Source organism: Falco cherrug, chromosome W (assembly GCF_023634085.1).
Source record: "Falco cherrug isolate bFalChe1 chromosome W, bFalChe1.pri, whole genome shotgun sequence".
Classification (NCBI taxonomy): domain Eukaryota; kingdom Metazoa; phylum Chordata; class Aves; order Falconiformes; family Falconidae; genus Falco; species Falco cherrug.
In genome coordinates, this window is record NC_073719.1 from 6,829,294 (window position 1) to 6,846,117 (window position 16,824).

Below are 16,824 nucleotides of genomic sequence, written 5' to 3' on the forward strand. Positions count from 1 at the left end.
TACACCCGTCCAAGTCATGAGTAGCCAGTTTCTACAGGAGAATGCTGTGGGAGACAGTGTTAAAGGCTTTACTAACTTCCAGGAAGACAACATCCACAGCCTTTCCCTCATCCACTAGGCGGGTCATCTTGTCATAGAAGGAGATCATGTTCATCAAGCAGAACCTGCCTTTCATCCAGCCATGCTGGCTGGGCCTGATCCCTTGGTTGTCCTGCACATGCTGTGTGATCGTAGTCAGGATGATCTGTTCCATAACCTTCCCCGGCACCGAGATCAGGCTGACAGGCCCGTAGTTCCCTGGATCCTCCTTCCTGCCCTTCTTGTAGATGGGTGTCACACTGGCTAACCTCCAGTGTTCTGACCTCCCTGTTTAGCCAGGAGTGCTGATAGATGATGGAGAGTGTCTTGGCGAGCATTTCCACCAGCTCCCTCAGTACCCTCGGGTGGATCCCATCCGGCCCCATAGACTTGTGCATGTCTAAGTGGAGCAGCAGGTCACTAACTGTTTCCTCCTGGACTATGGGGACTTCATTCTGCTCCCTGTCCCTGTCTTCCAGCTCAGGGGACTGAGTACCCTGAGGATGACTGGTCTGACTATTAAAGACTGAGGCAAAGCAGGCATTAAGTACCTCAGCCCTTTGTGGCAATGTTTCCCCCCGCATCCAATAAAGGATGGAGATTATCCTTGGCCCTCCTTTTGTTTCTAATGTATTTGTAGAAACATTTTGTTCTTATCTTTGATGGCAGTGGCCAGCTTAAGTTCTAGCTGGGCTTTCGCCTTTCTAATTGTCTCCCTGCATAACCCAATAACATCCTTATAGTCCTCCTGAACTGTCTGCCCCTTCTTCAAAGGTCCTAAATTCTCTTTTTTACCCCTGACTTCCAGCCAAAGCTCTCTGTTCAGTCAGGCTGCTCGTCTTTTGGTACATGGGGACGGCCTGCTCCTGTGCCTTTAAGACTTCCTTCTTGAAGAATGTCTAGCCTTCCTGGACCCCTTGGCCCTTCAGGACTGTCTCCCAAGGGACTCTGTCAACCACTCTCCTAAACAGGCCAAAGACTGCCCTCTGGAAGTCCAGGGCAGTGTTTTTGCTGACCCCCCTCCTTACTTCTCCAAGAATCAAAAACTCTTGTCATTTTGTTATCGCTATGCCCAAGACAGCCTCCGACCACCACATCATCCACCAGTCCTTCTCTGTTCGTAAACAGCAGGTCCAGCGGGGCATCTCCCCTGGTTGGCTCACTCACCAGCTGTGTCAGGAAGCCACACACTCCAGAACCTCCTAGAGTCTTTCCTATCTGCTGTGCTGTATTTCCAGTGGACATCTAGTAAGTTGAAGTCCCCCACGAGGACAAGGGCTAGCAATTGTGAGACTTCTCCCAGCTGCTTGTAGAATGTTTTGTCCGCCTCTACATTTTGGTTGGGTGGTCTGTAATAGACTCCCACCAAGATGTCCGCCTTGTTGGCCCTCCCCCTGACCCTTACCCATAAACATTCAACCTTGTTGTTACCATCATTAAGCTCTAGACAGTCAAAACACTCCCTAACATACAGGGCTACCTCACCGCCTCTCCTTCCCTGCCTATCCCTTCTGAAGGGTTTGTAGCCATCCATTGCAGCACTTCAGTCAGGCGAGTCATCCCACCATGTTTCTGTGATGGCGACTATGTCATAGTTTTCCTGCTACACAATGGCTTCCAGCTCCTCCTGTTTGCTGCCCATGCTTTGGGCATTGGTGTAGATGTACCTCAGTTGGGCTATCGATCTTGCCTCCAACACTGGCATGCTGCCCCCAGGCTCATCTCTAGCGAGCCTGGTTTTATCCCCTTCCACCTTCAAATCTGGTTTAAAGCTCTCTCAATGAGCCCTGCTAATTCCTGACCTAGAATCCTTTTCCCCCTTTTAGACAGGTGAACCCCATCTGTTGCCAGCAGGCCTGGTGCCGTGTAAACTGACCCATGATCAAAAAAACCAAAATTCAGCCAGTGACACCAGGCCCGGAGCCAGGTATTGATCTGTGTGATCTTCCAATTACTTGCACCATCAATACCCTGCAACTGGCAGGATAGAAGAAAACGCTACTTGAGCTCCTGATGCCTCAACCAGTTGCCCCAAGGCCTTGAGGTCTCTCTTGATTGCCCTCAGAATTCTTGTTGCTTGGACTTTATCGCTGCCCACCTGAAAAAAACAGTAATGGATAATAATCAGAGGGCCCTACTAGACAAAGGAGTTCTCTAGTAATGTCCCTTACCTGGGCCCCAGGGAGGCAGCAGACTTCCCTATGGGTTGGGTCTGGTTGGCATATCGGGCCCTCTGTTACTCAGAGTGGAGTCACCAATGACAACCACCTTTTTTTTTTTCTTAGCAGAGCTGGGTGTGACACATGGGGTTGAAATTATCTGTGGTACTTTAAATTTATTTCCATGATTAAAGCATCTTGATTCTCTAAAGATATGTTTATTTAAGAGCTGTCATTGGGCAGAAGTCATGAGTCCACTGTGCTTCATGAGTTGTTGAGTTCACTCAAGACATGATTTCTTAGATTTGCCTGAAATACATGTCTTTTTTCTATTGAAGTTTGAAGGAAATATGTTTTCTGAAATTATCCTCTCTAAGAGGAGGACTACATACTAATATCAAAGTGGAACTTTACCAGTATTCTGTTTTTTTCTTGACAGCTGGAAGATGGACACACTTTATTTGACTACGATGTTGGACTAAATGACATAGTTCAACTGTTGATACGCTCTGAATCTGAAGCTCCTACCACTTCTGTGACAAATCAGAGTGGAGAGGTCAATCCATGTGCTGTTTCCAAATGTAAAAACAAAGTCAAAATAGCAGCCAGTAGCAGATCACCGAATCAGCCATCTACATCAACTCACTTGTTTCTTATAGATCCTGGCATTGGATTGTACAAGGTATGTGCAAGTTTTGAAAGTAGGGGCCTTATCTTGCTTCTATCACTTTTTTTGCTTATACAGGCCTGTATCTTCAAGCAGTTTTCTTTCATGACCGGCTTTATGACAGTGGGACTGAGAGAGTCAATATTAGTTTGCATCGTGCAGTTTAAAATAAATCTTAAACTGTGTTAAAAAAGCATTTAATGTTTAGAAGCTAAAACTGGTAGAACACTGGAAAAGGTTGCCCAGAGAGGTGGTGGAGTCTCCACCTTTGGAGATATTCAAAACCTGACTGGATCATGGTCCTGGGCAACCCATTCTAGCTGACCCTGCATGAGCAGAGAGGTTATACTAGGTGATCTCAAGAAGACCATTTCAACCTAAATGACTCTGTGATTCTGTGAACAGATGCAATTGGAATATATTATTAGCTAACACATACTGCTTAATAACCTGTCCTGGTTTCAGTTGGGATAGAGTTAATTTTATTCCTAATAGATGCTACAGTGCTGTGGTTTGGATTTAGGATGAGAATAATGTTGATAACACGCTGATGTTTTAATTGTTGCTATGTAGTATTTCCCCTAAGTCCAGTACTTTTCAATTTCCCATACTCTGCCAGTGAGCAGGTGCACAAGAAGCCGTGAGGGAGCATAGCCAGGATAGGTGACCCGAACTAGCCAAAGGGATATTTCATACCATAGAACATCGTGCTCAGTATATAAACAGGGTGAGCTGGCCAGGGGTCACTGATTGCTGCTCAGGGACTGGCTGGGCATCAGTCCACGGGTGGTGAGCAACTATATTGTGCATCACTTGTTCTTTCCCTTCAGCTTTTATTCCTTTCTCTCTTTTTGTTATCTCTTTTCATTACTATTATTGCTATTATATTTTATTTCAGTTATTAAACTGTTCTTATCTCAACCCACGGGTTTTACCTTTTTCCGATTCTCCTCCCCATCCCACTGGGGGCAATGGGGTGGGGAGTGAGCGAGTGGCTGTGTGGTACTTAGTTGCTGGCTGCAGCTAAACCATGACAGTACTTTCTAGTGCCCAACATGGGGCTCAAAGGCTTGACATAATGACAGATCTGACCAAAGCATGTTAAAACAAATCTGTTATAAGCATTTAATATATTAGTTTAATACTTGCTGGTCACAATGTTGATGTATTTGTTCTCAGAGTTGTGGCGCTTGGTCTCAGAGTTATGTAACACCTTACAGCATATGCTTACTCTTTTGGTATTTATCGCCTTTGGGGCATGGGCTAAGGTTATAATTTTGTTGTACTTTGTAATACCGGCTTATGATATGACAGAATTGCTGGTTGTGAAACTAATCTGGTATTTGTACTCAGCATTGCTGTCACCTCTCTACTTCGGGAGCCATCTATTGGAAACTACTGATAATTACACCTTTTGACTTGTCTCCTTGGAGAGCCAACCTATGGAGACATCTTCCTACATCTTCCCCTTCTCCTCCAGTCTAATTACATTAGCATTTGAAAATTTTGAAAAAAATTAATATCCCTGGGATGTTGAAACCAGAGTGGTCCTATTGCTAGGAACCATGAATGTTGTTCAGTCTTGTTTAGGTTTAAGGAACTATTTGTGGCTACTCAGACCCAGGCAACAGGCACTGCAGCTATTCCAACCCCCGTAACAAGCACTGTAGCTACTCCAACCCCAGCGACAGGCACTGCAGCTACTCAGACCCTGGCAGTGGGTGATGCAGCTGAACCAGAGGACTAACCCATGCTAGTATCAATCTCCCCTATACACAAGAAGAAAGAGACACAAAAGACGGGTTGTTTAGTAAAGGAGGATGAAACAGGGACATAACAAGAACAGGAGGAAGAGGCAGAACAAGAGGTATCCACTCAATCCCTATCCCCAAGTGAGCTGTTTGATATTCAAAAAGATTTCAGCCATCATCCAGGTGAGCACATTATCACCTGGCTGCTCTGATGCTGGGATATGAGGCTAGTAGCCTGGAATTAGAGGGTAGTGAAACCAAGCAGCTGAGATCACTTTCTAGGGAAGAGAATATTGACAAGGCAATTGAAAGAGGGATGCAAGTCCTCAGCCTCTGGAGGTGACTGCTGTCAAGCATGAAGGAAAGGTATCCCTTCAAGGAAGATGTTATATGTCATCCAAGCAAATGGCCCACCATGGAGAGAGGTATCCAATACCTGAAGGAATTAGCTGCACTGGAGATGATTTATTATAACCCGAACAGCATGCAGTTACCCACAGATCCCAACAAAGTCTGATGCACACAACCCATGTAGCTGAAATTTTTATGGAGTGCACCATCATCATATGCCAACTCATTGGTAGTAATGACCTATAGACCAAAAGGCACCAATGGTGGATGAAGTGGGTTGCCAACTCCAGCAATACGAAGAAAATCTCTTCCTCCTTATGGAATTGCAACTCAGCTGTGGAAAAACTGTCTGAAAAGTGTGAATAACTGTTCCAGGAGTTCTAGCAACAAAAAGATGATAGGTCCAACTCCCCACCTGTATGGACCAGTAGCTCAGCTGTTAACAGCAAGTATTCCTTTGCTCAAGAGAGAGGATATAGAGGGTACACACCACGGGGTACCCTGTGGTTTTACACGGAGAGGACATGAGGAGGTGGGATGGAAAATCCACCTTGACCCTAGAGGCACAAGTACTTGAATTTCAAGGAAAAACAATCACAAATGGGGATTCTTCCAGGAAAACTACTGCTCCAGTTTCCAGTGGGCAGTTTCCCAGACAGAGTGGAAGGGCTGATCTTACTTCTGATCCTAGGGAAGTGAATTCTAATACGTTTTAACAAGAAGTGGAGAATCCTATGATCAGGGTTAAGGGGACCCTGCCTCCAGCCATGTGGTTTACTGGACTGTGTGGATCAGATGGCTGGCACATCAGACCCACAGGAGGATAAGGCTCCAGTAGATGCCAGTGCACAGTGTACCCTAATACCATCAAGCTATACAGGGGCAAAATCCATTTGTATTTCTGCAGTGACAGGGGGATCTCAACAACTAACTATATTGGAGGCTGAAATAAGCTTTACTGGGAATAAGTGGCAAAAATATCCCATTGAGACTGATCCAGAGGTTCCATGTATCCTTGACATAGACTACCTTAGGAGAGGGTATTTCAGGGATCTGAAAGGGTATTGGTGGGTCCTCTGGTTTCAGCCAGATAGAGTTAATTTTCTTATTAGTAGCTGGTGCAGTGCTGTGTTTTGGATTTGGTGTGAGAACATTGTTGATAACACACTGATGTTTTTGGTTGCTGCTGGGTAATGTTTATACAAAGTCAAGGGCTTTTCAGTTTCTTGGGCTCTGCCATCAAGAAGGCTGGAGGGGCATGGGAAATTGGGAGGGGACACAGCCAGGACAGGTGACCTGAGCTAGCCAAAGGGGTATTCCATACCATATGACACCATGTTGAGTATATAAACTGGGGGAAGAAGAAAGAAGGAGAGGACATTTGGCATTATGGCGTTTGTCTTCCCAAGTAACCGTTATGTGTGATGGAGCCCTGCTTTCCTGGAGATGGCCAAACACCTGCCTGCTGATGGAATGAATTCATTGCTTTGCTTTACCTATTAAATTTTTCTTATCTCAACCCTTAAGTTTTACATTCCTTTCCGATTCTCCTCCCCATACCTCTGGGTGAGGGGTGAGGGAGTGAGCAGCTGCGTGGTACTTAGTTGCTGGCCGGGGTTAAACCATGACAGTGAGTTTTTGGTATAGCTCCTTGGAGATGGAGGAAAATAAGCAGATGTCTACTTTTCCTATTCTATTAGAGGAACCTTCTATTATGTGGTTGCTGAAGGTCTGTCATGATTTAACCCCGGCCGGCAACCAAGCACCACACAGTAACATGCTCACTCCCCCTCACCCAGAGGGATGGGGAGGAGAATCAGAAAGGAATGTAAAAGTCAGGGGTTGAGATAAGAACAATTTAATAAGTAAAGCAAAAGCCACACACACAAGCAAAGCAAAGCACGGAATTCATTAATTACTTCCCATCGGCAGGCAGGTGTTCAGCCATCTCCAGGAAAGCAGGGCTCCATCACACATAATAGCTACTCAGGAAGACAAACACCATAATGCCGGATGGCCCCACTTCCTTCTTCTTCCCCCAGTTTATATACTCAACATGACGTCATATGGTATGGAATACCCCTTTGACTAGTTCAGGTCAGCTGACCTGGCTGTGTTCCCTCCCAATTTCCTGTGCCCCTCCAGCCCTCTCGCTGGCAAGGCCCGAGACGCTAAAAAGTCCTTGACTTAGTATAAACATTACCCAGCAAAAATTATTAGTATTATCCAGAAACAAGCATTACCAACCGAAAATTGGTTGAGGTTCCCCATGACTGGAAAAAGGCAGACATTACACCCATCTTCAAGAAGGAGGATCCAAGGAATTACAGGCTTTAGAGCAAGAATAACGTATTTTTTTTATTTCACTAGCTCTTCTAACTCCAGTAATTTAGAAAACAGTCAAGTTACCTTAGTAAATGTCACTCCCATTTTTTCTTCCTGTTTAGCATGCTTCTAAAACTTAGGGCCTCATTAATATCTTTTGATTGATGCACCACCAATAAACAGCTACACCTGGTGCATCTGTCATCACTCTTTCAGTATACTGAGCATCTACAAGTACAAAAAAAAAAGATGACATCTTCCAAACACATAGAAATTCCTAGCCTCTACAAAGCATGCAATGATTTTGTTATTTAGTTGCTCCTTAGGGAGTGCAGCAGCCCAGAGCACTGCAAACAGAGGTGCAGCCACTCACTAGCAGGGGCAGTTTGTGGCGCAAAGCACCTGGGATGCTGCAGGGGCTGCTCTCAGTTTGCACGGCAGTTTGCACACAGAAAGGCTGACTCCTCATTAGGGAGGATCCGGCTCACAGAGAGCAGCAGATACTAACAACACGGCTGTGGTGCAGAGGGGACGCTGAGGACTGCATGGAGCTGCTTGGAGATTGTGCAGTGATGGTCTCAACATAAAGCAGGGCACGCTCCCTAGCACTGACTGGTGATAATGCCCTTGGCACACTGGAGGCCTTGATCCAAACAGAGTTGGGGTGGGGTGGGAGGATGCCACTTCCCAGATCTCGGGCTGCAGAGTGCGCCTGGGGCCTCTCTGTGGGACTAGGGGCAGTGGTGGCATCTCCTGTGAGAGAGGTGCTCTGGTTGAGGTGCTGAGCGAAGGAGGTGCAGGAAGAGGTGAGCAGGCTGCAAATCATCAGGGAGGACAATGAGGAGATTGACAGGGTCTTTGCAGAAACTCTGCAGAGACAACAGCCTGAGCCACACAGAGCAAGGAAGGAGGGACAGCTAGAGGCCATGGTCAAACAGGTAGCTGAGGGTGGCTGTCAAGGTGGAGAAGGCTGGAAGCTTGTGACTTTTGGCAAATGGAAGAAAGGTTCCTGCTCCACCTGCAGACTTGCAACTGCCCTGAGTATAGTGCCCTGGGCACTGGTGAGGACAAACAAGACCCTTCAGGGTATGCATCAGAGTCAGCTGAGCCCAAACCTTATGTCTGCACAAAGGGAAAAAGGAAAGGGACCCTCTCCTGTGGGGGACAGAGGCACCTACCTGCTGACCCAAACTGATGTCTTGGGAGGCTTTTTGCTTGCCAGGGGCCAGGATACGGGATGTTGCAAAGGGACTGCCAAGGCTTGTCTGGCCCTCAGACTATTACCATGTGGGCACCAATGTTACTGCCAGGGATAACCTGGAGTATTTCCACAAGTGACTACAGAACTCTGGGGGTGAGGGTGAAGGGCATGGGGACCCAGCTGGTATTCTCCTCCATACTGCCAGTAAGGAGGAAAGGCTCAGGTAGAAGTGGACTCATCCAGTGGGTCAAGACCTGGCTGTGTGGCTGGTGTCACAGGCAGGGCTTTGGCTCCTATGGCCATGGGACCCTCTTTGAGGAGCGAGGGCTACTGAGCAAGGATGGGATACATCTGACAAAGTGGGGCAAGAGTGTTTTTGCAAACAGGCTTGCTAACCGAGTGATGCGGGCTTTAAAGTAGATATGCCGGGGGAGGGTTTCCGTAACCTGAAGAGAAGTGAAGGCACAAGGGGCAGAACAAACATATCTGGGGGACAGCATGACAAGGGAGGCTCTCACACTTGCCCTGTAAAAGCAGCATGACTTGGGGCCCATCTCAAATGCCTGAACAGAAATGCGTGTAGCATGGGGAACAAGCAGGAGGAATTAGAAGTCTGTACACAGTTGCAGAGCTATGACCTCATTGGGATTATGGAGACGTGGTGGGATAGCTCTCCTGATTGGAGTGCTCCAGTGGAGGGATACATGCTCTTCAGGAAAGATAGGGTGGGCAGGCGAGGAGGAGGGGTTGAGCTCTACACAAAGGAGCGGCTTGAATGCATGGAGCTTTACCTTAGGACAGGTGACAAAGCAATTGAAAGCTTGCGGCTAAGGATTAGAAGACAGACTGGCACAGGTGATGCTGTACTAGATGTCTGCTACAGACCTGATCAAGAAGAAGAGGTAGATGAAGCCTTCTTTAGGCAGCTGGAGAAAGCTTCACAGTCACAGGCCCTGGCACTCATGCGGGACTTCAACCACCCCAGTATCTACTGGAAGGACAATACAGCAGGGTGCAAGCAATCCAGGAGATTTCTGGAGAGTATGGAAGACTATTTCTTGATGAGGGTGATCAATGAACCAACTAGGGAAAACGCACTGTTGGACCTGCTACTCACAAACAAGGAAGAACCGGTTGATGGTGTGAAGGCTGAGGGCAGCCTTGGCTGCAGCGACCACGAGACTGTGTAGTTTAAGATCCTGAGAGGCGTGATCAAGACAAACAGCAGAATTACAGCCCTGGACTTCAGAAGAGCAGACTTTGGCCTGTTCAAGGACCAGCTTGGCAGGATCCAATGAGAAATTGCCCTGGAGGGCAAGGGTGTTGGGGCTCTTGCTGTATTGAATGATTATACTGAACTCTGAAGCAAGTGGAAAAATACTGAAGAAATAAGACGAGGTTACGGCCAGAACAGTGGGATGAAGAAAAAGGAGCAAATTGCAGATGTTTGCTCAAAACCAAGGCCAACGGGACGTGATAAGAGGAGCTGGGAAACCGCAGAAAGGAGCCTACATGCCAGAACAAGCAGAAACAGAAATCTTCCCAGTAAACAATTGTTAACCAATCATATTATTATACGCTTGTAAAATAGCCAACCACATTATTGCACGCTTATAGAATGCCTTATAAAAGTCTACCTGGTTTGTACAATAAACGGATCAGATCTTGAACTCTGTGAGTATTTGAATCTGACTCCCGCTCGCCTGAAATGCCCGCAGCACAAGGGTGCCCGGGAGAGCAGGTTGATCTTCAAGGACAAACTCCTCAGAGCACAAGAACGGTCCATTTGCAATGTGCAGGAAGTTGAGCAAGTGTGGCAGAAGGCCAGCATGGATGAGCAGACAGCTCCTGACCGTGCTCAGACACAAAAAAGAAGTACACAGGAGGTAGAAGCAGGGGCATGCTACTTGGGAGGGATATAGAGACCGTGTGCACAAATAGAAATGCAGTCAGGAAAGCCAAAGCTCAGCTGGAGTTGAAGCTAGCAAGGGAGGTGAAGGGCAACAAGAAAGTTTTTTTTTAAGTAAATCAGTAGCAAAATGAAGACTAAGGAAAGCATGAGCTCATTGTTCAATGGGGCAGGGGATCTCGTGGCAAGCGACAGGGAAAAAGCTGAGGTACTCAGATGCCCTTTTTGCCTCATTTTTCACAGTAAGGTATGCCCTCAGGCCTCCCAGTTCCCTGAGAATCCTAGCAGAGTGTGTGGGGGTGAAGCGGTAGCCACAGTGGAGGAAGAAAGCCTTAGGAATCACTTAACCCACTTGGACATACACAAGCCCAATGGGATCAGATGGCATGCATCTGGGGGTGCTGAAGGATCTGGCCAGTGTCACTGTGAGGCTGCTCTCTATCATCTGTGAAAAGTCATATAACAATTGGAAGAGGTTCCTCATGACTGGAAAAAGGCAGATATCACACCCATCTTCAAGAAGGAGGATCCAAGGAACTACAGGCCAGCCAGCCTCACCTCAGTCCCTGGAAAGGTTATGGAGCAAATCCTCTTAGAAGCCATTTCTAAACACATGAAGGACAGGAAGGTGACTGGGAGCAGCCAAAATGGCTTTACCAAGGGCAAATCATGCCTTACCAACCTCATTGCTTTCTATGACGTGGTGACTGGTTCTGTTGACAAGGGGAGGGGAGGGGATGTTGTGTACCTTGACTGAAGAAAGGCTTTTGGCACACTCTCTCGCAGTCTCCTTTCCACCAAATTGGTATGATATGGGCTGGATAAGTGGGTGATAAGACGGGTGGAAAATTGACAGGACTGCTGGGCTCAAAGAGTTTTGATCAGTGGTGCAAAGTCCAGCTGGGGTCCAGTAACTAGTAGGGTCCCTCAGAGATCAGTACTGGAACCAATACTGTTTAATGTCTTCATTAACAACCTGGATGAGGGGACAAAGTGCACTCTTGGCAAGTTTGCAGATGACACCAAATTGGGGGGAGCAGTCAATGTGCTGGAGGGCAGGGCTGACCTTCAGAGAGACCTGGACAGGCTGGAGAAATGGGCTGACAGGTACTTCATGATGTTCAACAGAAACAAATGCCAAGTCCCACACCTGGGCTGGAATAACCCTGTGCAACAGTACAGGCTGGAGGCTGACTGCCTAGGAAGCAGCTCTGCAGAAAAGGACCTGGAGTTCCTGGTGGACAACAAGTTGAACATGAGCCAACAGTGTGCCCTTGCAGCAAAGGAGGCCAACAGCATCTTGAGCTGTATTAGTAACAGTGCAGCCAGCAGTTCCAGGGAAGTGATCCTTTCCATCTCTTGTCTTGGCACTTGTGAGACCTTATCTGGAGTAGTGTCCGCTTTTGGTCGGTCCCCAGTACAAGAAAGACATGGGCGTACTGGAGCAAGCCCAGTTCCTTTGTGTGCCTGGACATGGCTTCCAGGAGGATTTGCTCCCCAACCTTCCCAGATTGACCAGTCTTCATCTCCTTGGATTCTCCTTCTTGAAGATGGGTGTGATGTTTGCCTTTTTCCAGTCATCAGGAACCCTCAGGGTCATCTTGTCTGGTTCCATGGACTTGTGTATGTCCAGTTGGCTGAAGTGCCCCCTAACTCAGTCTTCCTCTACCGTGAGTAATACTTCCCTGCCCCAGAGTCTGCCACTAGGCTCAGGGATCTGAGAGACCTGAGGGCCAACCTTACGGAGCTCCTTAGTCTTTTTGATGTCCTTAGCTATTAGATTACGTGCTCCAGTGAGCAGTGGGCAATGTGTTTTCCTTAGCTGATGCTGTACTTGTAGAAGGCCTTCTTGTTGCCCTTTACATTTCTTGCTAGTTCCAACTCCAGCCAAGCTTTGGCTTTCCTAACTAAATCCTTGCATGTGTCTCCATATTCCTCCTGGGTAGCCATTCCCTGCTCCCACCTTCTGTGTACTTCCTTTTTGTCTTTGAGCTCAGTCAGGAATCCCCTGTTCATCTATGCTGGCCTTCCGCCACACTTGCTCGACTTCCTGCATGTCTGAGTGGATTATTCTTGTGCTTTGAGGAGGTTGTCTTTCTGAGGATCAACCAGACCTCCTGAGCCCTTTGATCCCTTAGGACAGTCTCTCATAGTATCCTGCCAAACAGGTCCTTTAACAAGCTGAAATCTGCTCTCCTGAAGTCCAGGGTTGTAATTTTGCTGTGTGCCTTGCTCACTTCTTTCAGGATCTTCAACTTCATCCTCATCGTGGCTGCTGCCAAGGGTGCCATTGACCTTTATGTCCCCAACCTGTTCTTTGTTTGTGGGTGACAGGCCCAAGATCTTCCCCTAGTTGGCTTGTTATCTCCATCAAGAGCTTGTATTCAACACACTCTAAAAAATTCCTCGATCGTTTTTTGTCCTTTCATGTTGCCTTTCCATCAGATATTGGTGTTAGATATTGGTTAGAAAAAAAAACGGTCAAAGTCCCTCATGAGTACCAGGGCCTGTGATTGTGTGGGCTTTTTCCAGTTGCATAAAGAAGGCTTCCTCTACTTCCTCTTGATCAGGTGGTCTATAGCAGCCATCTCTCCAGTGTCGTGGTTTAACCCTGGCTGGCAACTAGGCACCACACAGCTGCTTGCTCAATCCCCACCCAGTGGGATGGTAAAAGTGAGAAAACTCGTGGGTCGAGATAAAGACAGTTTAACAGGTAAAGCAAAAACTGCGTGCACGAGCAAAAAGCAAAATAAGGAATTCACTCACTACTTCCCATCAGCAGGCAGGTGTTTAGCCATTTCCAGGAAAGCAGGGCTCCATCATGCATAACAGATACTTAGGAAGATACACCCTGTAATTCTGAATGTCGTGTGTCCCCCCCTTCCTTCTTCTTCCCCCAGCTTTATATGCTGAGCATGACATCATATGGTATGAAATATCCCTTTGGTCAGTTGGGGTCACCTGTCCGGGCTCTGTCCCCTCCCAACTTCTTGTGCACCCCCAGCCCACTGTCCTGGTTTCGGCTGGGATAGAGTTAATTTTTTTCTTAGTAGCTAGTGCAGTGCTGTGTTTTGGATTTGGTGTAAAACCAATGCTGATGGCACACTGATGATTTTAGTTATTGCTGGGTAGTTTTTGTGCTAGGTCAAGGACTTTTTAGCATCTCGGGCCTTGCCAGCGAGAGGGCTGGAGGGGCACAGGAAGTTGGGAGGGGACACAGCCGGGTCAGCTGACCTGAACTAGCCAAAGAGATATTCCATAACATGGGATGGCATGCTTGGTATATAAATGGGGGGCTCTGTGTAAATGGGGGGCTCTGTGTGTGTGTGTGTGTGTGTGTGTTGGCTGTGGCCTGCAGATTGTTGCTCGGGGACTGGCTGGGGATCGGTCAGCCGGTGGTGAGCAGTTGTATTGTGCATCACGAGCTTTCTTTTCTCCCTTCCCTTTGGATTTCATTCCTCTCCCCTTCCCCCTCCTTTCCATTATAACTGTTGTTGTTGTTATTATTATTTTATCTCAATTATTAAACTGTTCTTATCTCAACCCTCGAGTTTTACATTCCTTTCCAATTCTCCTCCCCACTCCCCTGGGTGAGGACAGAGTGAGCGAATGGCTGCATGGTACTTAGTTGCTGGCTGGGGTTAAACCATGACAGTCCTTTTTGGTGCCCAACGTGGGGCTCGAAGGGTTGAGATAACAACAGGTCCAACCAGACTGTGTTAGAATTAAATTGTTGTCAGTATTCATTGGACTGGGTTAATAATCATCGGCCGCAATGCCGACTTCCCTGCTCTTGAAGTTACTGCCCACGGTCTCAGGGTTGCGTTATTTAATTTACTTGCAGTAAGTGTTCCCCATTGTGCTGTTTGTTCTCCTTGGGACCTGGGCTAAAGTTATCATAGTGTTGTACTATATAGTACTGGTTTATGATATGATGCACTCGCTGGTCGTAAAACTAATCTGGTCTGTGTATGCGGTGTTGTTGTCACCCCTGTGTGTCGGGTGGCCCCTGGGGGGAGGGGAATGCCAACAACTGCACCTTTGGCTTTTTTTTCCCAGAGAGTCAGCCTATGGGTGGGGTAGACACCTCCCCCTTCTCCCCAGGGCTAATTACTGAAGCAGTTAGGAGTTTTGGAAATCTGAATATCTTTGGTCTATTGGAGGCACCGTAGCGCAGGTCCTGACCCTATTGCTAGGAATAATGAATGTGGTTTTCACCTCCTGGTCCTGGTGGAGATTTAAGCGACTAATTGTAACTACTCTAGCCTCCATGGCAGAAACAGCAGCTGCTCCAGCATCACCTGAGGCTACTCCAGCCCCCACCGCAGGTGCTGCGGCTGCTCCAGCCCCTGTGGCGGGCACTGCAGCTACCTTGGCCCCCGCACCGAGTGATGCAGAAGACCAGCCCATGTCAGTATCAGTGGCTCCTATACATAAGAAGAAATGGAAACAGAAGCAGCTCATTTGGGAAAGGGGGAGGATGAAGCAGGGACATCACAGGATCAGGATGAAGGCGGCGAACAAGAGGTAACCTCTCAATCCCTATCCCTGAATGAACTGTGGGATATGCGGAAAGATTATGCCCGTCAATCAGGTGAACACCTGGGTGCTTCGATGCTGGGATAATGGGGCTAATAGTGTAGAGTTGGAGGGTAGGGAAACCAAGCAGCTGGGAACACTTTCTAAAGAAGGGGACATTGACAAGGCAATTGGAAAAGGAACGGAAACCCTCAGCCTCTCAAAGCAACTCCTGTCAAGCGTTAAGGTATCCCTACAAGGAGGATATTACACATCGCCCAGGCAAGTGGACTGCAATAGAGAAAAGTATCCAGTACTTGAGGGAATTAACCATCAAAGGGATGATTTATTATGACCAGGATGATCCACAGTCACCCACGGATCCCAATGAAGTTCTGTGCACACGACCCATGTGGAGGAAATTGGTACAGAGCATATACCATCATCATATGCACGCTTATTGGCAATAATGGGTTGGAAAGATGACACACCACCAACGGTGGATGAAGTGGTTCGCCGTCTCCAGTACTATGAAGACAGCGTCTCTACCTCCATCATCTCAGCTGTGGAGAGGCTGGTCCAGCAACTCGACGAGGATATATCCTACTCTCGACCTGTACAGACCCACATCTCAGCTATCAACCGTAGACGCCCTTCTGTTTGGGAGGGAGTATACAGAAGATATGCACCATGAGGTACCCTGTGGTTTGACCTGCAGGACCACGGAGGGGACATGAGGAGGTGGGATAGAAAACCTACCTCAACACTGGAGGCACGAGTGCGTTGAATTACAAGGATAAACAATCATAAATAAGGATTCTTCCAGGAAGGTTGCTGCTCCAGTCTCCAGAGAACAGCTACCCAGACAGAGTGACAGGGCTGGCTTTACTCTTGATCCTGTGAAAAAGAATCCTAATCTATTCTGGCAAGATATAAGTCTGCAGAACTACTACATGCTACATCCATTTCGCACCACTTGCCGTCCCGGTGGGCAACCCTACGACCAGGATTAGGGGGACCCTGCCTCCAGTCAGGTGGAGGACAGGGATAACCAGGTTTACTGGACTCTGTGAATATGATGGCCTGGCACATCAGACCCACAGGAATATAAAGCTCTAGTAGGTACTGGTGCACAGTGTACTCTACTGCCATCAAGCTATGAAGGGGCAGAACCAATTAGTATTTCTGGAGTGACAGAGGGATCTCAACAGCTAAGTGTATTGGAGGCTAGAATAGGCGTGACTTGGAACGAGTGGCAAAAACATCCCATTGTGACCTGCCCAGAGGCTCCATGTATCCTCGGCATAGACTATATCAGGAGAGGGTATTTCAAGGATCTGAAAGGGTATCGGTGGGCTTTCTGTATAGCTGCCTTGGAAACGGAGGAAATTAAGTAGCTGTCTACTTTGCCTGGCCTTTCAGAAGACCCGTCTGTGGTGGGGTTACGGAAAGTCGAAGAACAGCAGGCGCTGATTGCTACTACAGCGGTGCACTGGCAGCAATACCGTACCAACCGAGACTCCCTGATTCCCATCCATAAGCTGATTCGCTGACTAGAGAGGCAAAGAGTGATTGGCAAGACCCGTTCGCCCTTTAATACCCCATATGGCCAGTGCAAAATTCTAACAGAGAATGGAGACTAACAGTGGACTATCGTGGCCTGAATGAAGTCACGCCGCTGTTGAGTGCTGCTGTACCAGACATGTTAGAACTTGAATATGAACTGGAATCAAAGGCAGCCAAGTGGTATGCCACCACTGATATCGCAAATGCATTTTTCTCAATCCCTTTGGTGGCAGAGTTCAGGCCACAGTTTGCTTTGATTTGGAGGGGCATCCAGAACACCTGGAATCGACTGCCCCAGG

At 47.6% G+C, this 16,824-nt stretch overlaps 1 protein-coding gene across 3 annotated transcripts in view; it reads left to right on the forward strand.

Annotated features, from left to right (window-relative positions):
- Nucleotides 1-16,824, forward strand: part of LOC129734463 (E3 ubiquitin-protein ligase UHRF2-like) — a 169,920-nt gene that overhangs the window by 44,164 nt on the left and 108,932 nt on the right. For 2 of the 3 annotated variants that reach the window (XM_055698005.1, XM_055698006.1), the window contains exon 2: nucleotides 2,677-2,919. The exons of the other annotated variant lie outside the window; for it this stretch is intronic. In XM_055698005.1, coding sequence (XP_055553980.1) covers nucleotides 2,677-2,919 — 243 coding nt within the window. The remainder of the gene's footprint in view (nucleotides 1-2,676; nucleotides 2,920-16,824) is intronic. 3 annotated transcript variants of the gene reach the window in all.